This window comes from Conger conger, chromosome 10, assembly GCF_963514075.1.
Source record: "Conger conger chromosome 10, fConCon1.1, whole genome shotgun sequence".
NCBI classification, from domain to species: Eukaryota; Metazoa; Chordata; class Actinopteri; order Anguilliformes; family Congridae; genus Conger; species Conger conger.
The window spans coordinates 24,122,531-24,148,613 of NC_083769.1; the positions used below are offsets into that span (position 1 = coordinate 24,122,531).

At 41.9% G+C, this 26,083-nt stretch overlaps 1 protein-coding gene across 3 annotated transcripts in view; it reads right to left on the reverse strand.

The window, feature by feature from the left end:
• The window catches only part of LOC133138881 (metabotropic glutamate receptor 4-like), a 281,844-nt gene that overhangs the window by 12,722 nt on the left and 243,039 nt on the right, over window positions 1-26,083 (reverse strand). For all 3 annotated transcript variants that reach the window (XM_061258002.1, XM_061258004.1, XM_061258003.1), the window contains exons 8-9: window positions 18,014-18,150; window positions 15,106-16,041 (exon numbers count right to left, since the gene is read on the reverse strand). In XM_061258002.1, the coding sequence (XP_061113986.1) occupies window positions 15,106-16,041; window positions 18,014-18,150 (1,073 nt within the window). The remainder of the gene's footprint in view (window positions 1-15,105; window positions 16,042-18,013; window positions 18,151-26,083) is intronic.

Genomic DNA, 26,083 nt, shown 5'->3' on the forward strand with positions numbered 1-26,083 from the left:
TCCTCTCTGCACTCATTAGACAAGCGGCAAGAGAAGCTCTCGCTGTGTCTGAGTGGTGTCTGCAAAAAGAAACAAGAACGGGAGGGTGGAGATGGGAAACGCCTCTACACTACGTAGGGTTGACACACATTCTGGTTTTCCCAGGATTGTTCTCTTTTTTGAGCGACTGCCCTGGAAAATGACTATCCTTTCCCGGGACAATTTGTGTTTTCTGTACTTCTAAATGTCCAAATAAAACCAGATTCTTCTACTGTTATTCTGTTTTTTCCTCTTTACGCTTAGACATCCAATCCCGTGTCTGTAAACAGGCAAAAATGAGTAAAACACAGCGAAGATTGGCCATATGCCTATACTTCCTTTTAATAGGTAGCAGAAATACGAAAGTTTACCTTATCACCTAGCAACTGCTGAACGGGCTGTCAGTCTGGCGCGTGCATTCACTTAAATGACCCCACCGTGCAAGTTCAGCCAGCTACTACCCTAGAGGTAATCGCCTAATACTTAAAATTTATTTTTTGAATTATTATTTTTAATTATTATTATTAGTTTTATAAAATGGGGGGAGACGGATGAGGAGGACGAGAGAACAAAATCAGACAAGCAACTAGCAGCAAAAAAAACAACAAAAAAACAATATACAACGTACAACTCACACTGGGCAAAAAGAGAGCACTTTTCAGAATGGATAAGGCCTCCTTTTTGTGAATAAATGCACCCTTGAGTGCTTAAAACTGCAACGGTCTTGTGTCTCACTCTAAATTACATGCACATCTCCCTGATTCCCCCTTTGGTTGCCACAGAGTGCATCTACATCAGGACAAATAGAGGTAAGAGAGGCAAATAGGGAGTCCTGCAGCTGTTAACAGTATATTTGCAAATATGGTTTAACACCCCGCGTCGCGCATCAAATGTCCCAGTTTTTCACAAATCAAAGGTGGTAACCCTAACGCTGAGCCTGACTGGACAGCAGGGCCCGAGCTGGCTCCACCCCCTTTCCAGGTCTGCTGATTAAATGCCCTGGCTTTAATCCATTTGCCCCTAAAGACTCACCATTTCAGCCTAGCTCTACCTAATACACAATTTAGCAAAAATGTGTTTTGGGGTATGTTTTAGGTGTGTCCATCCATTTGCATAAAATGTTCTGCAACCATTCAGGTGCTGTCAGTGTTCTGCATACAATAGACCAGATAGGTGAATCAGGGTACTTTGGCATACATGCCCTTTCTTTGGGGCAGGCAAAACACAGCAGGAATAGGGTACTTAGCTATATATAGTACCTAACTTGGCTATATCTTTTGACAACAATGACCAGTATTTTTTAAATTAGCTGAAAGTCTTTTGACCATTTCCAAACTAAGTGACATTTTTACCATGAGTCGTTTTTGAGAACGAGAGCTTGGTTTGATTCCAGCGCCAGTCAGCATCTGCACCTGCTCTAACACCCTTTTGCCAAGTCTGGCGGTATACTGACGTTACGTGAAATCACTTCAACACATTCTCACAAGGTCAATTGATAGCTAGCTAGCTCCTTTGTCTTGTATACAATTTGTATAGATAGATATATTGATAGATATATCCAGGCACCAGTGTCAAGTAACATTAGCTAGCTAGCTAGCTATCTCTGTCAAACAAAGCTCTCGTTCTCAAAAACTACTCATCGTAGAAATGTCAATTAGTATGGAAATTATCAAAATACTTTCACCTTGTTGGAAATACAATTTAACAAATAACATTGTTGTCAAAAGATATAGCTAATTTAGAACAAACACCCTATTCCTGCTCTGTCATGCCTGCCATGAAGGAGTTTGGCTATGGTGGTGATGCGTTCCCAGTCTGTTTTATTGATCTGCAACAGCTCTGGCATTCTGACTTAGAAAATTAGCTGTTGAAAGTAGGCTATCCCTGTGCGCCTACAGCAGGAAGACACTGCTGCAACCTCGGCATCTATTTAGCAAAAGCGAATGCAAAGATTATGCTTGTTTACTTGCCTCACAGATGGACAGCAATCCCAGACACAGCTGTTTTCAAACCGGCCTGCATTTCAGCCTGCAGTGACAGCACTTCCTTACAATAAGCCATCCATCTGCAGGTTACACTGTACAGCAGTGGTCCCACAGTCAGAGGTCTCTATTTTCACACTAGTCTTCCACAATTTCAGATGATCATTGTTTTGATTTCAGTCAACATTAGTAATGAACACATCTAATGTGCTTACTTTAATGCTCACAAAACATTTGAATGCAATTCGTGGTTTCAATTTAAAAAAGAAAAAAAGATTGTTAAGAGGAGAAAACCAATTTTAAACAATTGATCAAGATATGGGCATTTAAATGGAGATGATTTGCATAATCATTATAGTTTTACCCCTGAGAGAAGTACAATACCTGACAAATTTGCAGTTCTTTGATTTGAATTAAATTATGCAAATTAAATAGAAGCCAAAATATGTTCAGCTCTTTCCTTCAATGGACTGATTTAATTATTCCTCTATAAACTCATTTCATTGGGTATCAACACTAGGCAATTGCATCGTGATACTGTGAAATGGGCATTAACAGGAAGTGGAAATGTGCTGTGAATGGTGCAAAACAATATTGAAAGGAGGTGGCAGGTTTGCACTTTTCGTTACTTAATGCGCGATTGTCCGTCAATTCATGGCACGGTAATTTCATTTCTAATTTAAATTCTAAACTTCACTTCTGCTTGTGGTGTAGACACTTCTGCCCACTGCCCACCCACCCGCTGCCCGGCGGTAGCCAGCTGATTGGCTGAAACGCACACAAGCGAAGGGAGGGAGCAGCACAGGAGGAGGGCCTTCTGCGGTCGCGCTTGGCTCAGAACACCCACGCCCATTCGGAGACTCAGACAGAAGGCCCTCTGGGAAGCGAGAGGCCGGAGCGGAGGCCGCGCGACGCGGCCGCGGACGTGATGCACCGGCAGATATGCCGCAGGCCCCCCGGGACCGGCCGGGGAGAGTTTAATCTGCAGAGAAGATTACGCCTGGCCCCGGGAGCGTCTGCCACAATATTGCTCTCGTGGCGGGGTGTTTGAGCGGAGGCGGGCGGCGGGGGGTCGGGCCCCTGTCTGACTCCCGGGGCCCTCTCTCCCACTGCCCGGGCGGCCCTGCTCCCACATAAATCCGCCCCGAAAAAAAGCTGATGTAATCTGCCATCGGGCCTTATCACTCTGCCAAAATGGCGCTCTGGAGAAAGTTCGGCGGTGAGCCCGTTATTAAGTCCCACTGAAAGAGCCGAGGAGTCCTCTTACAAGCACAATTATACTTCCAATCTCAACTCCCGAGGGTTTCTATTTCCACAGAGTGCCCACCTGAATGTCAAGGCCCCTATTTAAGAGATAGCTTTACTTTGAGGGCCCAAGCCAGCTTTGCGTACAGCCATCTCCTGGATGTTTTTCAGGTTTTATCCACTCCAGTGTTATTGAAAGGAAGCAAATTGACTGCATTGATAATATTTTTGTATAAATCCTCAAGTGCCTTGATTGGATCTCTTGATTGGGTTTATGATAATGGAAGAAAAGAAGGAGAGCCTTGTGCACAGCGTAATATCAGGAGGCACTTGTCTGGCAACACACAAACAACATAAATGCCAGCATGTCACAAAGTCTTCGTTTTCCCTTTCTTTTTTTGAGTGTGGGGATCAAAATAATAATTACTGCAGGCCTGTAATACGGTGTTATGATAATTTTAACCACTCCTGCCACCCATTCCAGTACCTACAGCTATCTGCACACAAGGGAAGCAGAATATAAATATAGCAAGCACATTTAAAACTAAACTGCAACAATTTTATGTAGAAACTAAGGTTGCATAGACCTCTCTCAATCACCCATAAACGAACATAATAACACACAATTATATTTTTTTAGCTAAACGGCACATTCAGTTTACAGAAATAATACTCTCCTTGAGAACTTCGACAGTTGGCTCAGTTTTGCTCATGTTGCCTGGCTGTAAGTGTCTATGCGGAGGATCACACGACAGAGACACTGCACACTGCCGCGCTCTCAAAGCACCAGGCTCAAAGGAAGCCACCTGCAGGGTCCACCGGCGTCAGGTACGCCACAGAAACAGCATGGAGTAAATGGATGGACTGGATGACATGTGTTTCTTGATTGGTCAGTGTGTTCCATAATAGGATCCCTGAGGGGCCGCATTGAAGAATAGGTCTGACTGCAGCAATGGCCTTATTACTATCTATAAACCTGGGTAATAAAAATGCCTGCCCTATCCTCTCTCTGGGTGGGCAGTTACCGGGCTGAGTCAGAGCCGGAGTAGTAGTAACCCATGTGATTATGCACTGGAACTGAGCACAATATCCCACAATATCCGATATAAAAAGCTGGCAAGATCCTCCATCATCTGCCCTGAGGCTGCATAAATAACGTAAACTCACTGTGTTCCAAACAGGCCGCGGGGCAGCGGCCCCTTCCACCAGAAGTTCAATGGTAGTTTTTAATTTGGAACACAGTGAGTTTGAGTTAACTTTGTATTTGTGCTGAATTCTGGTATGCCAGGTACAGATACCTATAAAGAGGTAATGTAGAGATGTTTTTAGGCTTCCGGACCAAACTGGGTATGGGGATATCATAGCTGAATCTGAATCAGAGCCAAGAATAAAGTGCATTCATATTCATCTGCACATGGATGCATACAACCTGGCCCAAATAATCAATTGCATACAATTTCAGAGCATAGCAATAGCATTAAATGGAGATACAGTGGGGGCCATAAGTCTGAGACCACATTGAAAGTCTGGGGGGTTCTTGTAATCCTGGAAATAAAGCATTCAGTTACATCACAAGATGCTCTTAGGAACATTGTCAAATAATGCTGGGGTAACATGAATCATCAGGTTTTGCAAATTTATGGAGTCTATGCCAGGAGTGCACGTTGCCATTAAATTAAAAGGTGGACATATGAAATATTAAGACATTCTAAAATGAATTAATTAATGTGAACTTTTCACTCAAATAGTCATGCTGATAATATAATTAGTAATTTAAAAGTTTGTATTCAATTAGAAAATAATGCAAAATAGAAGACTTTTTGACCCCTCTGTATCCATTTTATCTTTAATTCTAGCAATATATAAAATCAAGAGACAAGATATGACAGGCAATTCATTATTCTGAGCATGGGCAATTCTATTCTATTCTATTCATATTTCCAAGGTATTAACCAGAATCTCAGTCTTTAACATTTTTATTTTTCAATATACATTAAAGCAATATCTTTGTGGAACCAAATAACTTAAGGTAGAATGAATTACATAAAATGATCAAAAGATAAACCTTCTCCATGGCATAATGGAGATGAAAAGCCAGTCTTGTTTAAGGTCATAACTATATAACTATGTTTAATATATTGTAAAATGTTCTTTATCTTTAAGGAATGCTGTAGCATTTAGTTGCAGATAAAAAATGGCAACATGCTGAAACCAACATTGCCATTTCACTGAAGGCAAAGTTCTTACAGCTGACAGCAATTATTTCATCGACCAAAGAAAGATGGATATTATTGATCCAGGAACTGGCCTTGAATTGTGAAATCAGACTTTGGAGGCCTTTCTCCCATAGACAGTGTAACATGGACTGGAGCAGCTAATTTCTCCTCTGATTTCACATCCACTACATCTTTGAATTTTCAAAATAGTCGATGGCACCAATCATAAAACATTTACCACCACATACATTTTCCCTTCTCAGATGAGGTGGATTGAGGAGAGGAATGGGATGAGAAAACATTTAAATATCCTGTGAACCCCGGCAGTTTGGTGAGGTTCCCCTTGTTTACGATTCTGGAAATTTCCCCCATTTTTGGTGCAATCTGTAAATTTGCCAGCAGTTTAGGTACATTGGTAATGGTCAAACTCAACATAGCCTAAAGTGTGAGTTGTATAGTACTTAGCATTTTAATCAAATTACAAATGCTGGGAGAAACAAAGTGTAAAAACATATACAGATTGCGGAATGTGCTGGGATCAGAATGCCTGTTACTGATATTTGGCAGCCCCTGTCAGCAGTGTTGATGTAGACCGCTCCATCTCCATTACGGTGATGATGTCAGTGACAACAGGCACTCCATCAACGACTCAAACCCTGCTCTGTAACCGACAACATTGTCTGCCAAATCAAACTTCAAATGAATAAATATTCACATATCGTAACACTGTTCTATAATTTTAGTAATGTAGTTTCAGCATGCTGTTTCTAACACCATTCTGTTAAATTAATTGACTAATTAATTGGACTGCACCGATTAAATGCACCTGCCTATCGATGCATGTTAGTTCTATGTGTTTCTAGCAGCAACTACCTGCTGATTTATTTTATTTTTTTACTTCAAGCAGTTGTTTCCGTTTCTACAGTGGCACATGTTCTTTTAATCGTTTCCCACGGCTACCCATGAGATCATTTTTTTTAAACACTCCATGATTTCTTCTTCTTGTTGTTTTCAATTTTCCATGATATTCAACAACTTCCCCATATCTGCTCCGTAGCTTTACCCAACATTTTCTGTGTTCTCTTCAGGCCTTCAGTCATAACACCTGCCTGTGAAATGATTGTGTCATTGAGGCTCTGCTCAGTGGCAGCTGCCCATGACACATTTCAGCCTCTACTGTAATTCCGGTCGATGGAATCTCCATCCTCATTAAGGCTATGCATCATCCGGCCACATTACAGTCCCTATTGTATACCTCCTGTACCTACCCTTGTTGATCAGTCATCAAATCAAGTGTTTTTGAAAATGTGAAAAAATCCATGCAATTTTCACAGAGCAGAGTGTTAATTCAAAAAGAAACTGTCTCGATTTCCACTTTCGTTTGACAGATAAGCCAGGCAGAGGAGAGGGAGGCAGTGGGGGAAACAGTCAGAGGCTCCAGGAGCCCTGCAGGACCCCAGCTGGATGAGCACGCCATGTAAACAGAAGGCATGGTGACAGCTACCCGTGGTGTGGCATGTGGTGTGTGTTTGGTGACATGACAGGGTAGCACTCTGTCAAAATGGGGAAAAAAACACTTATTATATATAATGGCCATACTATGTACACTGTATGATATAATAAGAACATATTAGGATATGAGGCAATGCAAATTATAACAGGAAAAGGTCTCAAGGCTGAAAGTGCCAATGAGTCAGACGGTGCTACACCGAGTGTGTGGGCAGGTTTAGAATTGGGCTGGCTTTGCTATAAGGGGGGATTAGGTGCTCCTGTTCTCTCTGCTGTTCTGCCTGGGCCGTAACACTGAACATCAGTGGGAGAGCCATAAACCAGGGATCTAGCACTTGAATGGATGAACGAGACACGGAGTGTCATCATCCAAATGCTGAGCCCAACCCTCCCAAGCGGAGTCTGTCCAATTACGCACCTGGCAATACCGCATACAGCAGGCCCCAGCAGTGCCACAATGTGCCAGGTGAGGGGGCCTCCCACTGTGCCCAGAAAGCCCAGTGAAAGATAACAGCGCTAACGCTAATGCAATTATGAGATTAGCTTCTCCCGTTGTGATCTCTCACTTCTATCCATGTACACGGCTTAATCCTGTGTGCTCTGCCCTTAAGCTTTCGCCCACCATTCTTTCATCAGACGGGCTGCGGTGGTGATCAGATTACCTGCGAGGTGTGGTTACAGTGTGTTTTTATCCTTTGTTCATGTTAAAGATATCCATGGATAGTCATGCCCAGTTTTCAGATGCAGAAAATGAGCAAAAGCTCTCCCTATAAAGTGTAGCTGATAAAGAACTTTAAGACAGTTTGTTATGAATTGGTCGGTCTCCATTTTGAAAGCCTGTTCTGTGGTCTGTCCAGTAATATTCAGGCTGCTGTGCGTGAACCAGTCAATATTCAACCTCTGTTGTACATACCAGGTCATTAGCCTGTCCAGAAATCAACTGTTCTTTTGAACATAAGTTTGAAAATTGCACAAAGAAAGCAACAAAGAAAACAAAACCGTAATTAGATCCAAACAAATCTGGCAGGTCACAGTGTTTGAGTGGAGACAAACTTTCTCAGTTGAATTTTATTTGAATTTCTTCCAGGCGGGTACACTTAAGACTTATCTTAAACTCAATGGAATGCTGGCACAATGCTTTATCTCAAATCAGAAGAGAACTGTCTACATTTGATGCGTGTATTGTGTGTGAGAGTGTGAGCATGGAGTCTTTCCTTCCATTGTCTTTCATGGTCTCATTCAGAAAGTGCAGTGAGCATGCTGTTCGCCAGTGCTGAACAAAATGATGCATTCCTGATGCTCCCCATAAATACTTAAAGGTAAAATAATAGAAAAACAAGATACATACCAGCATGTTGAGTTAAAAATGACACAAGCTATAACAGAAGTGCAAAATAAAACATCTAAACAGCATCATTAAACAACAACAGTCAACAGTAAGACAGTAAAAAATATCTAAAAAGCATTAAAAAAATAAGGAAGGCAGCTCAGTGAAATGGCATCCTGAAAAGTAAAATTTAAGAAAAACTGGCACTGAGGGGGAATAGAATATTGTGTGTGTTCCCCAGATTGGAGGCAGAGCAGCTTTGCATGTGCCATTATTACATTAAATACCTACATGCAGTCAAATGTTTTGGTTTTGGCGTTTTGGCATGTTTTGTGACCTTAAAAGATAAAAATCTATTTAAAATAAACATTACTGTACATACAGTGCCCTCCATAATGTTCTATTCACATGGAGTTAAAGTGCAAAGTTCTCGGTTTTTATTTGAGGGTATTTTAATACCCTCAGTATAGTGAGAATGATTCGGTCATTAACTGTTGAGGTCTTCCTTGACCTACTAGGCCTTACAATTACTGAACTCAACAGTGCTCTCTTTCTTCTTAATGATGGTCCAAATGTTTGAATTTAATAAGCCTAAGATTTTACCAGAGCCTCTGACTTTCTCATTTTTTTCATATTCATTAACAGACTCAAAAGCTATTAATCAAAAGACTCAAAAGGTAACCAAAAGCCTAGAATGAAGACCAGATAGTAAAAGCCCTGTTATACAGTACCTGCACTAAGGAAGCAATTTGGTTACAAAATTGTGGAGTGAAGAGTCAATTCAAGAATGGGTATTTTCCCCAAACATTATGGTACGTATATATGCATACAAGTTTCTTTCTACCTTTACTCATTTGAATAACATTTGAATTAATAGAACATTTTATTTGTAGATTGAAACTGAACACTGAAAAATTGCATCATTTGGCTTCAAATAGTTAACCTAATGATTTTGCACTAGGTAAACCACAAAGCATGCATTATTGACTGTGACATGTATAAAGCTAGTGACCAGCTGTGGGGGAATGCTTTGTGTCTATCTCACTTCCTCCACCATCTACATCACAAAATATTATGTTGGTTATCATTCAGAAAATTGATGAAAATACAATTTTGGAGTGTATTAATTGCATTTATATTAATAAAATTGTTTTTAGACATTGTGAATCTAGGTCTAAAATTAAGAGCCTGAAAGCCTGTGAGCAACACAATGGATAACCACCGTACAGCATACAAAATAAGTGAGCTTCCTTTGTGGGCAATTATGCATGATACATCAGACACGGAACAGCCTGTCTCTGCAACTGATATTGCTGCTATGATCTGACCATCATACTGGCAATTAAGAGCAAATAAATGGAAATTAATGGATGAAGAAGTCCTCCTGTCTGTGAAGGGAGAGTGGGTTGGGTTGGGTTGTGTGTGTGTGTGTGTGTGTGTGTGTGTGTGTGGGTGTGCGCGTGCGCGTGTGTGCATGTATGTATGTGCAGCACAAACAAACAACGTGCCAGAAATCCTCTGCTGAAAGCAGTGAAAATGTCACAATTCACATCGTAAGAGGTCCCAAGCATTAAAATACAAAGCCGTTTATTTCTAAGCTCCAGATTTACACTGGAGGAATACTAATTAATAACCTTCTAATAAGAAAAAAGCAGCTCACACTATTCAGAAATTTTGATTTTGCATTTTTCAGTTCATGAATAATGTACCAGAAAAGCAAGAGCATTCCTGAAAACTCCCTTTTTTCAGGGATTTGTAATGAATCCGTAATGAATTATACTGTATGTACTATAATTAAGCCATAATGTAATTAAAATCTCACAAGAAACCACACCTTAAGCCACTGAAATACAGCCATTACACACACAGACAGACAGCCATCTTGTTTTAAAAAGTGGCCCGGTGCTCCCCAAACTGGAGCCTTCAGCATCTCCTCTGCAAACGCGGGCAGTGCTCCTATTTTCCTGCCATGTCCACTCCTTATAAGAGCCAGTTGAGCAAGTAACATCACCAGCAGCCAGCCCCTGGAGTGCCCACGGTGTCGGTTTAAGAACTGAAGAATCACATCCGCCACACATCACATCCCCCAGCATGCACTGGGGACCCCCTGGCAGGGTGTGCTTGAGGTGTGGTGTAGGGATGCTGAGGGTGTTCCCACCTCTGTTAGCTACTACAAACAGTACAGCTGTCAATATTCTACAAGCCACACACGTGTGACTAATACTGCTGGCTTTGCAGCTTTATATGTTTATGTGGTGGACTCAAGTCATTCTTTCTGGATTTCTCCATTGTGCAATGCAAATCAAAGACACACACCGAATTTCGACAGCACTGGTCATGCAATTACAGAATATCATTATTATGAATATACAATACATCCATTTATAGTTTGTAGTTCAGTTTAGATCATTGCTGACAATGAAAACATTTTCTTGCATTTCTGAAAAACTATTCCCAAGTTGATAAATATTGGGGATCTTGCTTTTAGACTTGTGATCACGAGAGGTGACTGTGTTTGTCTTATTTAATTATTGCTAGCTTGGAGACGGATGGTGATGCGATTTCCCTGTTTGCTCTCCCAGCTCCAGTGGGTGTTGTACTCTGTAAGAGGTTGTAAACCAATTCCCACTCGCAACAAGAGAAGAGACACAACAAACATGGCCCATATGAGTTTGTTCAAAGTGTTAGTACACCCCCCCCCCCCCCCCCCCCCCCCCACGCCCCTGCAGGTGCGGACAACACTGATGACATGCTCCTCGCAGACAAACAGACAGACACAAGCCTCCAGAGCTGACGAAAGCAGTACAAACACAGTGCTGCATGCCACACCTGTTACGGGCTTCAAATGCAAACAAAGGACAACTGGGTGGAGTAGTCGTGGGCCCACTTAAATTGCATTACAATCTCTTGGCAGACACTGTTATACAGAGTGACATGCAGTACAATACAGGAACACATCTATGGTCCAGACACATCTCATGTCCTCCATAGGAGACATCCCCCACCACCAGGACCAGGCATCTTTGAAATACCCCACATGTGAATGCATGTATTTTAGTTTAATTTGTCATTTAAATCCATAATTTCGTTATAAGTCTGTGCTGTTGTGGTTAGTGCAGGTGAAGTAAGTATTCAGCATATGACATTTTAAAACTGACTCTTCTAAAATAACCATTTTGAACAAGGCAGGATCATGGATTCTGCATAAGAGACTATTCCAATAATAATTATTGTAATCAAGATAATATTAGCATGTCAACATATTCACAATTTGCAATCATGGTTAGGTCTTATTGGCTGAAATTTTAAATGTGCATGGGTAAGATATTTGAAATGAAGGAAGCTTGCACACTGATATGCTCCTTGCACACCTTTATTGTAGACAATGTTTCCATCCCAGTGGATCTACATCAGGTTTGTGTCAGGCGTGTAAGGAGCCTATTAATGTGTGGGCTTCCTTCTTTTCATTGATGCGCTTTTCAGCCCAGCACCTTACCAAACTGGATGTGCGAATGTTTCATAAGGGTAAGATATTACCTGGATGCCTGATTGAAATTTGTCTGACAAACTTGATCAATCTGTTTGTACAGCTACTACCTCCACTTGGACATTCATTTTATTTTTCAATGTAAAGATATTCTAAAAGATCTACTGTATGTTGCTGCAGTGAACATGGATGATCAGTTTTAATGGAAACAGTCTGCCAACTTCCTCATAGCCCATGATTTGTAGGCTTGGGTGAACAAACTGTAAATACCATCCATTAAGCACCCTGTCTGACACGGTACATCGCATATAAAAAGAACGCCTGACACTGACGGTCCAGCAGCATTTGGCACTTCATCACCCAGGCGGAGTTCGCCACGGACTGAAAGTGGACTATGATGCATACCATCTAACAAAGAATCAGAGAAACACGCGATGGGGCAGAAACCCAAGTTAAATGGAATGAAAAATTAAAGGACTATCACTACGGCTGTATTCAGGTAAATAACCTGCCCCACATAACTGCACTTCTGTCAGTTTGTTTGTGTGCACACACAATGTGCATTAATATCTTCGCTATGCCACAAGTATCTGACTGTATGCTCAGCTGTAGCTAGCCTCAGACAAGGGGCTCCACTTCCATCACAAAGGAATCCTGTCGACAGTGTCCTAAAATCAAGGACGGAGATATAGTATTTCTTAAAAATTCAGCAGTGATTTAATTGTGTCTGACCTTTGATCTTGTTTCTGTTGTTCTGTTCAGTGCATTGGCACAGTGGTCTATTCGGCTCAAACAGAATCAAGCAAAAATCACGAGGTGTGATTGGAGAAAATGAGCAAAACGGGCATTCAGTGTAAACGCTGAAAGGAAATAGTCTCTCTTTCTACCTGTAAATCTCCTGATTCTGGAAATTTTGTTCCATGAAAGAATGGAAGGCCAAGGTCTCGATGAAAACGTGACTTACTTCATACAACCTGAGCAAATCAAGAGGACTGATCTCCACTTAATGAATTGCATCGCACATGCAGATTCAAATGAATAACTGTCAACGAGCTCTCTGTAATCAGAAGCATTTAATGAGCTTGTTCCAGTGTCTCAGGCCTCTTAAGGAGCAGTTATAGGATTATTTTTGTGTCCTCAATTAGCCATCTTTGAAAAATGTCCCCTCTTCATTGAGGATCATGATTAATTTGACTTGAGAATAACAAAACAAGCTCTTGCTTGGGATGGCTGAGCTTTTCTGAAGTTTAAATCAGACATTTTCCCACAAAAATAAAAGACTTCAAAAGACCCCGAACTGTAAAGATCAGCCATGTTCGTAGCAGTTCATGCTGTGCACTCTCTTCTCATCTGTGCCCGGGCTAATTAAATAGAACACATGAAAGTCAATTTTAAGAAGAACATGAGGTTGATTGAAGCTCACAGACCCAAAGGAATATTAAATATTATTACCCAATATCCATCTTTGCTTATGTTGCAAGGTATCATGCAGGAGCGCAGACGGCTTTTGACAGCTGTCCTCCAAATTGTAGTCCTTCTGGACTACAGGCATAAGGCTGATTGGTAATCAATCCAGGGTTGCTTGTTGGCCTTCATCAGACCTGCAATACAGTGACTTGTACTGCATAGCGTGTGTACAGTTTGGCTATCAGCACAAATACTGTCTGGTGGTTTCTTCCTGGCATCTACAGCAGCGGTCACCAACCCTGTTCCTAGTATCTTTAGTTTAGTTTCATGTGACCACACCAAGTCATACAGTAATCTAATTAAGCACATATGAAACAGGTTGCTCAGCATTTAAACCTTTGACAAAAACAAGTGTCAGTGCAATGATGGCAATAGCAGCGTTGCGTGAGCTAGCTGCATCTGTCATTTCTCATCATCTCTGAAAGCACCAGGTGGACATGAACAGATTTCCTGGTCTTAAGTCATTCAGTTGTAGGCGCACTGCCACGTTGGTGGCAACACTGAACAGACATGATAGTTGAGACAAGATAGTTGAAACAAAGCAATAATATCAGATTCAGAGATTGAAACAAATTATACCGTTTCTATAACAAATGTGAATTTTGGTGGGTGGAAGAGGGGGTGAATGGATTTGTGTTTGTCCAATCAAAGTAATTAAGGCAAAAGTTTTCTTGGGCACTTGGTGAGGTAATATTCAGACACTTGAGGTGCTCAATCCATCCATCACTGTCCAAAGGGAATGAGTGGAGAACAAGCAGAGACTACAAATATTCCTCATGGAGGATGATTCATCAATGGTACCAGACAGGAGGAAGTACAATGGTGAATCACTCTGAAATATAACATATGTGCTTCTGGAGAAGGTCTCACTAAAATGATCGATAGCAGAGCTAATAATTTAGCTGACCTTGCTACAGTCAGCTTACTCAGAAAGGAGTACCTGAAGAAATATGATTTTGGGTTTTGTAACTCAAGAATGAGGCATGGAGAAATATGTTTCTAAATTAGCACTGGAGTCAATTGAAAATTTAGGATTTTTCTGGGATAGTTTTTGGATAAATTAAAATCACAAGCATCTGGCAGCAGTTACCTCCCCCTGTTTGTTTTTTGTTTTGTTATATTGCCTGGTGCTCTGTTTTTGTATGCACCCCTTGAACTGGAATGAAGTGGCATACAGCCAGTTTACTGCAATTCATCTGTTTCTGTGATTTATCCATTCGCAATCAGATATGGCAGCCACAATTGGCACCCTGTCACAGCATCACCACACCATTGTTTAAGGTATGGGAAATAACAGGGCTAACCATTCCAACTGCAGCCGCTCCACTTTGCAAATACAACTGCATGAATGGCCAAACTGAAGAGATGTTTATATTAGGATGTTAGGACATTGGGATGGGAACATGTTTGGGAATGTGCCAACCAATTTTAAAACCATAACTTTTTCCCAGCTTTCCAGAAGTAATATCTTAGAAGGAGAAATAAATCTCAGAAAGTTTGCTAGCAAATTTCATTTAAGCCTGTTTTTACCCTTCTCTGTTTTATCTTCCGTCCATTGCATTAAACCCAAATGATTTAATATACTGTATGAAAAAGGTAAAGAACCTCATTTTTCAACAAGAGTACTAAAAAAAATAAATCCAACAACTCTAGTGGATAATTCCACTCAACCAACCATGGGAACATAAAAAGAGAATTCAATGTTCTGTTGGGTGTTTGGTTTAATATGTTTTGGCTGGAAACTGAATGCCTATAAAGAACGATCCTCGGTGTATTGTGAATTGAACCATGCACGGTTCACCATAAACCGTGTCTAAACCAAGCTACACAAGCCCCGTCGCGTCTGGAGCTCACCTTTTCTGTGGACTGCGAGGTCCCGAAGAAGATGGGGATGAAGGCCAGCCAGACGATGCAAGTGGTGTACATGGTGAAGCCGATGGGCTTGGCCTCGTTGAAGGTCTCGGGGACTCCTCGTGTCTTAATGGCGTAGACGGTGCAGGTGACCATGAGAAGCATGCTGTACCCCAGCAAGCAGATGAGCGACAGGTCCGAGATGTCGCACTTGAGCACGCCGCGGGCGAAGTCCGGGTTGGCCGTGCGCTGGTCCTCGTAGTCGATGATGGCCTGGGAGGGGTCCACGCCGAACCAGATGCACACCCCCAGCAGCTGCACCGAGATCAGGCTGAAGGTGATGACCAGCTGGGAGGCCGGGCTGATGAAGCGGGGGGCAGAGACGGACATCTTTCCCTGCTCGAAGATGCGGTAGATGCGGTTGGTCTTGGTCAGGAGGGCGGCGTAGCTGATGCTCATCCCCAGGCCAAGGAAGATGCGGCGGAGGGAGCAGATGCCCACGTCGGGCGTGGAGATCATCAGGAAGGTGGTGGCGTAGCACAGGAAGATGCCCGTCAGCAGCACGTAGCTGAGCTCGCGGCCTGAGGCCTTCACGATGGGCGTGTCGTTGTAACGGATGAAGGTGCCCACCACGAACAGGGTGGCCATGATGCCCAGGATGGCGATGAAGACCGGGATGACGGCCCAGGGCGAGCTCCACTCCAGCTTGACGATGGGGATGGGCCGGCAGCCCGTGTGGTTCTCGTTGGGCCGCAGGTCGAAGCGGCACATCTTGCAGCTGAAGGTGTCGGCCTGGTACTGATAGCCGTCGCACCGTTCGCAGTGCCAGCAGCAGGGGATGCCCTTCACCGTCTTCTTGCGGTGGCCCAGAGGGCACGGCTGGCTGCAGATGGAGACGGGTACCTGCCGGGCGCCCCCCGGCCACTGCATCGCCTTGATCTGCAATAAAGGACAGATGAGAACCCGGAAAAGACTCTTAAAAGAGGGATGAGTGTAATAGAGAAAAGTGTAATAGAGTTGAAATTCAGTTCATGAATCGACTAATTCCATTTCAATTCAGTCAATTAAGAAATTATCAGAAATTCAGTTTGTGGACTGAAAAATCATGATGGAATAAATGACAATAAATTACCTACATTGAATGAGTAGGAATGTCCCCAATCTTGGGGAAACGTAAAGGAGGGATGAAGAAATTAAATGCACACATGAAGGAGAGATAAGCCCCCAACAAACCTGTGTACTATCACTGCAATAGGATTACACTATTCAGATCAGAGCCTCTATTTCTCTTGCACTCATGGGCTCCAGGTTGACTCATTTCAATTGCATAATGTTTGTGTGAATCAGATAACTGAAAGATAAGGCACTGCTGTACACATCGTCATAATGCAAAAAGAACATTCATGTTTGTTTCCATTGAAGGAACACACAAGTCCACCACAGTCACTCAGGCATATCCTGAGTTTGCACAAATTAATAACTGAAGTTGAAATTAACCCACCCCTTTTTTGACAAGCTTAAAAATGACATGCCCAAAATAAAATAGTTACTATTTTTGAACCCTTTTGACTATAAGCATAATCCTGGTCTCTTCTGAAAGGTAACCCTTTGGGGGTTGTTTTCCAAGAGTTACAGAAGCTCAAACACAATGAGTCGTTTTCATTTTCGCCATTTTCTTTCACACTGAAGTTTTTCTGTTTTTGACTGGATACAGATTATTGTAGCTGTGGCTAGTGCACTTAGAAAGACAATGGAGCTAAGTCACAACACTGACAAATGTGAAAACAATATCACCAAAAATGAGCATTCTGCATCATTTTTTCTAATCAATGTCTAGGCAGTTTTCCAAAAAGGACATATTCGTGAAATAAAATCAAAATTTCTGAATGGTACTAAAATTGGTGTTTGACGACTTTCACAAAAAGAGCATTGCATATGCATGAGGGCACAATTCAATTAACTTTTATTGGATTCAAATAAATTCAAACAGTCTCAAAAGCAAACAAGAGACAAAGTACAGGATCAAAGGCAATATCTGTGTAACAGACTCTGTACACCATTTTGCAGGAATACATATGCAATGCAATGCAATACAAATATTTGTAAAAAATAAAGAAAAAATGTTTAGGATGTGGGTGGGGGGTTTGGGGGGTTATTCTTTGAGAATGATTTCACAACTGCAAGATGAAACGTTTGTTTTTTTTACTTTCTTTACCGATATATGTTATGAAAGCAGTTTCGTTGATGGCGTTTTCATTTGCTGATGGAGGAAAAACAGAGGAATACTTTTATACAGGAAAGCAATTGCGCTGTCGGCCCACTTCCCTTTCATTTCAAGAGATCTGAGACTGGCAGTGGATTCAGCAAAAATGGAGGCTTCAGCAGCACAACCAGTCATTATGGTCCTGCAACAGTCACTTTGCCCAGGACACTACTTCCCCAAATCTTTATCCCTGACTTGATCGTGCTGTGCACTTTTCCAGGCTTGGGGTAATGCCATAGGTTAATGGATCCTGTTACCGCACATTGCTCAGAGTGGGTCTGTGATACCTTGTCTCCTCTCCGCCTGCTAGATAAGAACTGAAACTATAATGGCACTAGCACAACCAAGTCATCCTCTAAAAAACACAACACCAAACATGCCATGCTGTAGACAGCCAATGAGGCGAGTTACCTACTTTCAACTTTCAAGACTAATTGAATATGAAGAGCAACATGTGCTCTTGAGAGCCATGTAATCTAATTCATCCCACAACCGCACAACCAGACCTTTATTATTGGCAGACCTGGGTCAAATATGTAATTCAGATACTTTTCTGAGCTTTGATCTTGACTGGTGAATTTGCAGTGCATAGTAGCTTACCATGAGCTGAATTTCAGTTGGATTAATTAATATAATGAATAATCTTACGTCTAAATGGAGCTGGTCGGTCCAATTTCCAATGGCCTTGTACTCTGCCGTACTATTCTTGATCTGGTACTGAAAGATCTCGTAGCGACCAGGCGCATCTCCATTCACATTGAAAAGCACAGGGTTCCCAGCAATGCCTGCAGAAGGAGGAGAAATGGATCATGTACAGTTATTAAATGGCATGCAAAATATGATCACATAACCAATAAATGAAAAATATATATATATAAAAATATATTAAAACATATTGCAGCCATTGCATTTAGCTACATTGAAACCCAGCATGACTTTTGTATACTGCAAATAGGCCTCGCATCTGGGTTATTCCACAAAATGTTATATTTCATAAAGAAAATAATGATAGTCCTATAAGATATGCCTTCTGCATGGGTATTCAGAGCATGTTGCTTTTTCCAGTGTCACACGGCATGACCCAGATGTGTGTTCTGAACATGTTAATGTGATGCAGCAAGTGCTGGACTATGCCCTGAAAAGCCTCAGGCTGTTCATTCCCAGCCTTGCTTGAGGAAGCAGATATTCTGTTTGCTCAAAGCCTTGGGTACCATTAATATGTAGGCATCAGCTGTCAATCATAAATTCCTCTTGAAAAAATGGTGAGTCTTTTAAAATTGCAATTGTCAAAGCTCTACTTAAAAATGCTAGCTTTGATCCCTCTTCCCCAAACAACTACCACCCAATCTGAAATTTATTCTTCCTAAGTACTGAAGAAAGTTGTATTTAAACAATTGACGAAGCATCTGTCTGATAATGGAATTGTCAAAAAAATTCAGTCTGGTTTCAGGGCCAACCATTGTACTGAAACTGCTTTAGTGAAAGTTTTAGACCACCTGAGATTGAATGCGGATGCTGAGAGGGGTTCTGTTCTTATGATGCTGGATCTTAGTGTTGCGTTTCACACTATTGATCATGAAATCTCAATTAATCGTCTTCAAAAATGAGTTGGGCTGTGGTTTTATTCTTATATTACGGAATTTTTTATTATATCAGTCGGGTGGACACACGTCTAACATTTTTTCAGTTGACCATGGTGTGGCCCACGGCAGTGTTTTTGGGACCTTTACTGTTTTCTTTATACATGCTTCCCCTTGGTAACATCATAACATCAACTACCATAGTTTGCTGATCATACACAGTTGCACAGTACTGTGCAGAAGTCTTAGGCACCCTAGACTTTATTATATATATGTTTATTTTTTAGTTAGTATAAAAGAACACATTTGAACACATTTGAGATTTCCAAATATTCATTTTCCAAAAGAGACTTTTTGTATTTCATTTTATTGAAGCAAGAAGCCACACAAAGTCTGCATAAGAACTGTGGCAAGTTCTCCAACATGCTTGCAACAACCTCCCTGCTCATTGTCTTAGCCAATGCTATCCAGCAGTTCTATATCTCAGAGAAGTGGTGCAGTTTTAATGCCGAAGGGTGGTCACAAAAAATATTAATTTGATTCAGTTCAACTATTCTGCCTAATTACAAAAATGTAATGTAAAATGTATAGTATGTTTATTCAGGACCTTTCATTGAATTATTTCTTAAAGAATCTTCTCTTTCTCGTTATACAGGTGCCTAAGACTTTTGCACAGTACTGTATATATCTGTAAAAACAGAGAACCAAAGATCACAGTGAAACCTGACTGTCTATCTGAAATAAATGCAGATACGTAATAACTTCTTACAACATTACCAAAAAAAGATGCTGAGAAGCTCATTGATGATTTTATACACAGCCGTTTGGACTATTGCAATGCACTTCATACTGGCCTTCCTGAAGCAGCAATTACAAAACTTCAAGCCATAGAAAATGCTGCCACAAGACTTTTAAGTAGGATCAAACGAAGAGAGCATATTGCAACACCAGTATTGCAAGAGTTGCATGGCCTTCCTGTATCTTTTAGGATTGACTTTAAAATATTGCTCATGGTTTAAAGCACTACATGGCTTGACACCCCCTATATTACTGATTGTCTGTCACATTAAATTCCAGCATGTACTCTTCGGTCCTCAACAGTACGCCTCTTAGATGTTCTCAGGGCTACCACAAACAAAGGGTGATGCTGCTTTCAGTGTGTATGCTGCTAAACTGTGGGACAGTCTGGCCCCCCACATCAAAACATTTTAAGAAATGCCTTATTGTTCTTAATTGCTGTTCATTTCTTATTGTATTTTTTCACTATTACCGTTAGCCTTGTTTTACTATTTGGTGTTTATTATATGGTGTTGTATGGCTCGACCATTATTTATAATTTTATTGCACAGTAAAGCACTTTGAGTTGCATGCTTCGTATGGAAGGTGCTCTAGAAATAAATATTATTATTATCCATCCATCCCATCCATCCATTATCTTAACCCGCTTATCCTGAACAGGGTCGCAGGGGGGCTGGAGCCTATCCCAGCATACATTGGGCGAAAGGCAGGAATACACCCTGGACAGGTCGCCAGTCCATCACAGGGCACACACACCATTCACTCACACACACACTCATACTCATACCTATGGGCAATTTAGACTCTCCAATCAGCCTAACCTGCATGTCTTTGGACTGTGGGAGGAAACCGGAGTACCCGGAGGAAACCCACGCAGACACAGGGAGAACATGCAAACTCCACACAGAGAGGCCCCGGCCGACGGGGATTCGAACCCAGGACCTCCTTGCTGTGAGGCGGCAGTGCTACCCACTGCACCATCCGTGCCGCCCTAATATTATTATTATTATTATTATTATTATTATTATTATTATTATTATTATTATTATTATTATTGTGTTGGTGCTGGCTTAGGAACAACATATTTTCCCTTGGAGCATAGACTTATCTGGTCTTCAATACAATGCGCTTCTTACTGTTCTCCTTGGACAAAGGGGAAGCTGGAATTCATTGTTGTTCAAGGAGAGCCTTGGTAGATAACAATGCATCCATAGAATGTGGCTTTATCCATAGGCCTGCCCAGAAAAGCAGCATTTCAACCTCAACCTGGGCTTATAATTAAGTCCCATGATTCATAAGTAAAAAAAGGTGTTGCTTATTCTGGTGGGGGAAGAGGCAGCTTTCTGGCCCTAATATTCAGCCTCCATGAGTCTGCACCCTTGGACTGCACTTTTGCTCTCTGCATAGCCATCCATGAGGAGCAAGGCAATACAATCTCAAAGCATAGTCAGACAATGAGGATTGCTGCTACCTCATGAAGAGCTGACTGGTGGCCATACAAAACATAACAACAACAACAAACACTGCAGTGGCACTTTAGTAGACATAGTAAAAATGTATTATTATCACCCATCATAATTAGTCCTTCAAAAATGTACTTGGTCTCAGCTGAAATGAGGAAGATGACTGGAGCACATGGGTGGGATGGGCCTTCCTCACCCAGCCAGCACCACTGTCAGACACACGCTCTGATTTCATTTTATAGCCTTTATTTGTGCTTGTCTAATAGTTTGCCTATTCTTCCTGAAAGCCCTCTTCCTAACAAGAACATGCTGCGTAATTATGGGAGCCAGCCCCCCTCCCACCCCTGCAGATCTGGCTGTCTTCCACCCCTGTGCCCGACTCTGAATCACAGATATACGGTATGAATGAATGGGGGGAAAGAATGCAAAACTATAGCAGGAATGGTTTTGTTTTCTCCTTTAATTCGTTGCCAAATACCTCCCCTGAGCCGTATGATAAATGACTGTTTTTTTTGTTGCCGTTTTGTTGTTTTGTTTGTTTTTTGGCAGAGATTCACGTGTACCGTCCCAGAACGTCAAAGTGTCTAAGAAGGCCTCGTACGCGGGCAGAATCTCAGAATTGAGGGATTGTCGGACATTCCAGCCGCTCGAATGTAAATTTAACGACGCAAGCTCCGTCCAGGGGAAGGAATCTGGTTTCACGGTACTGTAATTAGCCCCTTTTAGCCTTTGATCCATTTCAGCGCCTGCCACCGAGCCTGTGCAGGAGGCTGCCATGTACTAATGTACTGCATATTTTAGCTTTGTGACAAGGGCTAAAATATGCTGAGTTTCAAAAGCCACTCGATTTCCCATCAAAAGGAAACCAGAACCCTTAAAAAACCCCAAAATATCTCTTATCTCATCCAGCATGAAAACGGTTCTCCCTATCCACCCTCGCTTCCTCTATATTCTCTATAATTTAAAACAAATTATTTTTTAACCGCTTGCTCTTTGAGGTTAAACTGGCATGGCTTCGGCGGGAGGATGAGAGCAGGGAAGTCGAACAGTAGATGAAAAGACATGCCGCTGCAAATCAATATTCTCAGTTAAAAAATTTGCGTTGTTATCTGCACTGTGAAATGCGAATGCCTTGCAGCTGGCGCAGCACATTCCGCATGAATACAGAGCCGGGTCCGCTCCAGCCCTGTAGCCTCCTCCCATCTCATTCTGATAAAGTTCTCTATGAGTAATTGAAAAGATATAGGAGCAAATTATAAGTTTCTCAGCACTCAGACGTGGGGGAAAGGCAGCCTTCCTTCGTTTGCCAAAAAGAGAACGGCGACACGGAAACAACTAGCCCAAGGACTGCACGCACTTCTTCAAGAGCTGCACAAGGGTGTTCGCTGAACCAAAGTGGCGGCGTTCAGCCTTGCTTCAATACACCATCGCTGAAAGATAAATGGCTTCAGAAGCTCCTGGAGTGGGCTGAAATTGTTCAGCTGCATCTTTTAGACAGGAGTGGACAGGCTGTTACTTATGTCAGTAAGTAAACCGGTGGTGAGAAAGCTTCTTTCTGCTCAATGCTCACACTGCCCAGGCCTGACTTCCTGATGAAGGGGATGTCAGTGGATGAGGCGCTGAAAGGTGTTATGGGGGGGGGGGGCAATGGGAATTACGCTTTGCACTGCAGCCTGCTGGCTTACCTACAGGAGAATGCGCACTGGCTGGTTTCCCGCCCCCAACTGCAAGAGCCTAGAATGTTCTTTAGAAGGACCCATGGGTCTGCCAGCCAGGATACCACAGTGCACAGATGACGAGCTTATTACTGGGGCAAAAAACAAGAGGCGGATTCATTTTCTTTTTCGAGACATGAATTGCTGCCTGTGCTTCACCCATAAATGCATTGCGATGAGCTGTGATTATGTGTCACATTGTAAGCGCAGCGTGATGACCCAGTTTTCAACAATCCGCTGGGTTTGATCCTCCATAATTCTTTTGACAAAGACAAATGGTTTATTAATAATTCTGCTCTCTCTCAAACTTTGTTCTGATTATGCCCACAGCAATTTGGGATTAAACACCATCCATATACAGTATGCTATCCAATGCACAATGCTTGGGGGGGGGAACCAATTATTACAAGAACCTATTCAGCGTATGAAGTCAAATGTTTCAAAATAGATTTTTTTCATGAAAGATGAATGCACGTACAGTAATAATATGTTACACATAAATTCCTGCCTGGATGCAAATACATGCACATGTGTTATGGTACAGATCATATAAATAATGATTGTTTTCATTCCACGGTAGTCAACCATAAACAGAAATATCTCCTCCTGGGCAGCAGCACTGAAAGTAATCATGACAATTGTGAAGACATACGTGACCTGAAGGCTTCAAGGCTTCGGCTGTGCACAAGATATTAAAAGCACATCGTGTCAGGGATTCAATCAGCCATCCATGAGCCATGGCAGTAAGTGAACACTTCGTGGGCCCTCGTGAGCTGAAAGCAGACAGGTTCCTCAGGACTCAAAGCCCACCGAAAACAGTGTAGTCTGGGAGAGCAGGTCTCCACCTCGCTCAGCAGAATTCAAACCCTAGCAGGATTTGATTACTTATGGGGTTTTCTGGAATGGGGTCTGGATCCAATCAGCATGTGGGCTCAAATTTGCCCCACAATTTAAAGGCTGGTTCTTCATCAGCACAGTATGGCAGGTCTGTTGAGTGCCAACATGAAATCTAAAGTCAGGACAGACAGGACAAGTGAAGCAAGTCCTGAGTGCTGCATATGGTAAAAATGGAACACGACGGAAGCTTAAAACTGCACCTTGGAATGCTGACTTCACTATATGTGAATAATAAAATCTGCTCCATTACACTGTAGGTTGGCTCCTATTACTGTATTTTCCATACAGCTCCAAACTTGCAATTGGCAATTTGAATGAAAGTTATATAAATAATATATAAATAAATCAAAGATCTACAAAACTGAACAAAATTAAAAGGAATCCTGATGGAAATGATAATGTTTTACTTCCGACAAAAAGACACTCCTACTATATCCTAGGCTGAATGAACAAATTGACATGAGCAAATTATAAATAAATTGTGTTTGAAACTCATTTAATTAGTGTAGATTTCGGAGATCACATGTATGCATGAATGAAGGCACGGACTCCACTTCGCCCAAAATGACCAGTTCAGCATGCCAGCCTCAAGCTTATGTCAATTTGTTCATTCAGCATACATAGATTTTAGTGGGTCAACCTTTTGTCATCTGATTTGTTCATGAACCCCAAACCTGACATCACAGTGGATGGGAGTGCCAGCTTGGCCCTGCTGACTGATTAGGCATTTGTGATGATGGGGTTTATTCAGCTACACACTATAACTGGATCCACTGGCCATGGGATCCACTGACCATGAGATCCACTGGTCATGGGATCCACTGGCCATGGGATCCACTGGCCATGGGATCCACTGAAGAGGCTCCACCGCAGCATGGCCCGTACATCCAACCTGGTTATATTCAGACTAACCTGGACAAATATATGTTTATCAGTGACAAGTATGTAGCCGGAGTCAAAATTGCACAAATCCAACTACGCTGAATATTTCATTTTGTGCAGATCACACATAAATGTCCAAATTGACTTCACAGACAGTAGCTGGTTAAGTGTATAAATGCACCTTCCCGTCATTATTTATTCACTGGTGCCATTCAGGTTTGGGTTCGCTGTGTATGCAGCACAGTCCCTACAGCTATTCATAATAACAGCCAAAGGCATGTCTGCGTTTCCCAGACACACTGTAAATAGTATAGAGCTACACGAAGAGAGATAAGAGGCTATAGTTCCCATTAGTATCAGCCCCACAAAACCAAACCCTCTGGAAATAATGCAATATCTAAACTTTCGCCCAGACTCAGAGAGAGCCAGTTCGGTCTCAATCCTTGGTGAAATAATTTCACCAGCAGCACATCACAGTGAAGCTGAGCTCATTGGTGTGCACAGTTAATAAGTCTTGTAATAGATTTAACAGCCGAAAGTCATGGGCTACAATCGGCATTACCTTGAGGAGAACAACACAGTAACATCTGCTAGTCTGAGTGCACATATTTGTTACATTACCTGAAAACAAGCAATTATGCATCATGTAAGTTATGTGTATTAATATTTGCTTTCCTTGATTGCCTTTCAAATACTCAGAGCCTTTAGGTGATACCATCCAGAAATGCAATTTATATGTGCATTCATTTTAAAGTAATTTCTAACCAAAAGGAAATGATGTTGTCGGAGGGAAGCCTAACTGTAACGAGGTTAGCTTAGTGCTCATGTTTTGAAAAGGTCAGAGGGTAAGATCATTCACATTTCTGGGGGTCATGATGAATTTTAGACTATAGAGGTTGCGAGCTCTTAGTGAGGTAAATTGATAATCTGACAGAGAAAACAGGATTAGTTCTAATAACCACCAGAGCTATAGTACATTCACTTTAAAATAATGCTACAGTCATGGTAACCTTCACAAATGTGTGAGACTTTCAGACCTTTGTGCAATATTGGCCCTCGGTGTGTGAGAGCGATGGATTCAGGGCTGGGAGAGCATTTCTCTCTCTCTCTCTCTCTCTCTCTCTCTCTCTCTCACACACACACACACACACACACACACACACGCAGGGGGGGGGATCTTGCAGCTAATGTCTGACTATTTGATTGCAACTGAACATAAAATCAGAAGGGGTAAGTAGCTCTAAAGTCCATAAAATACAGTCCCGCTTAAACACGATCATGATTCATTGGAAGTAGTGACAGACAATTTGTTGATTAGTAAGCATATTCCACAAATTTGGCCGGACTTATCATACGAGAATGGCAGCCCAGTTTAGCACCATG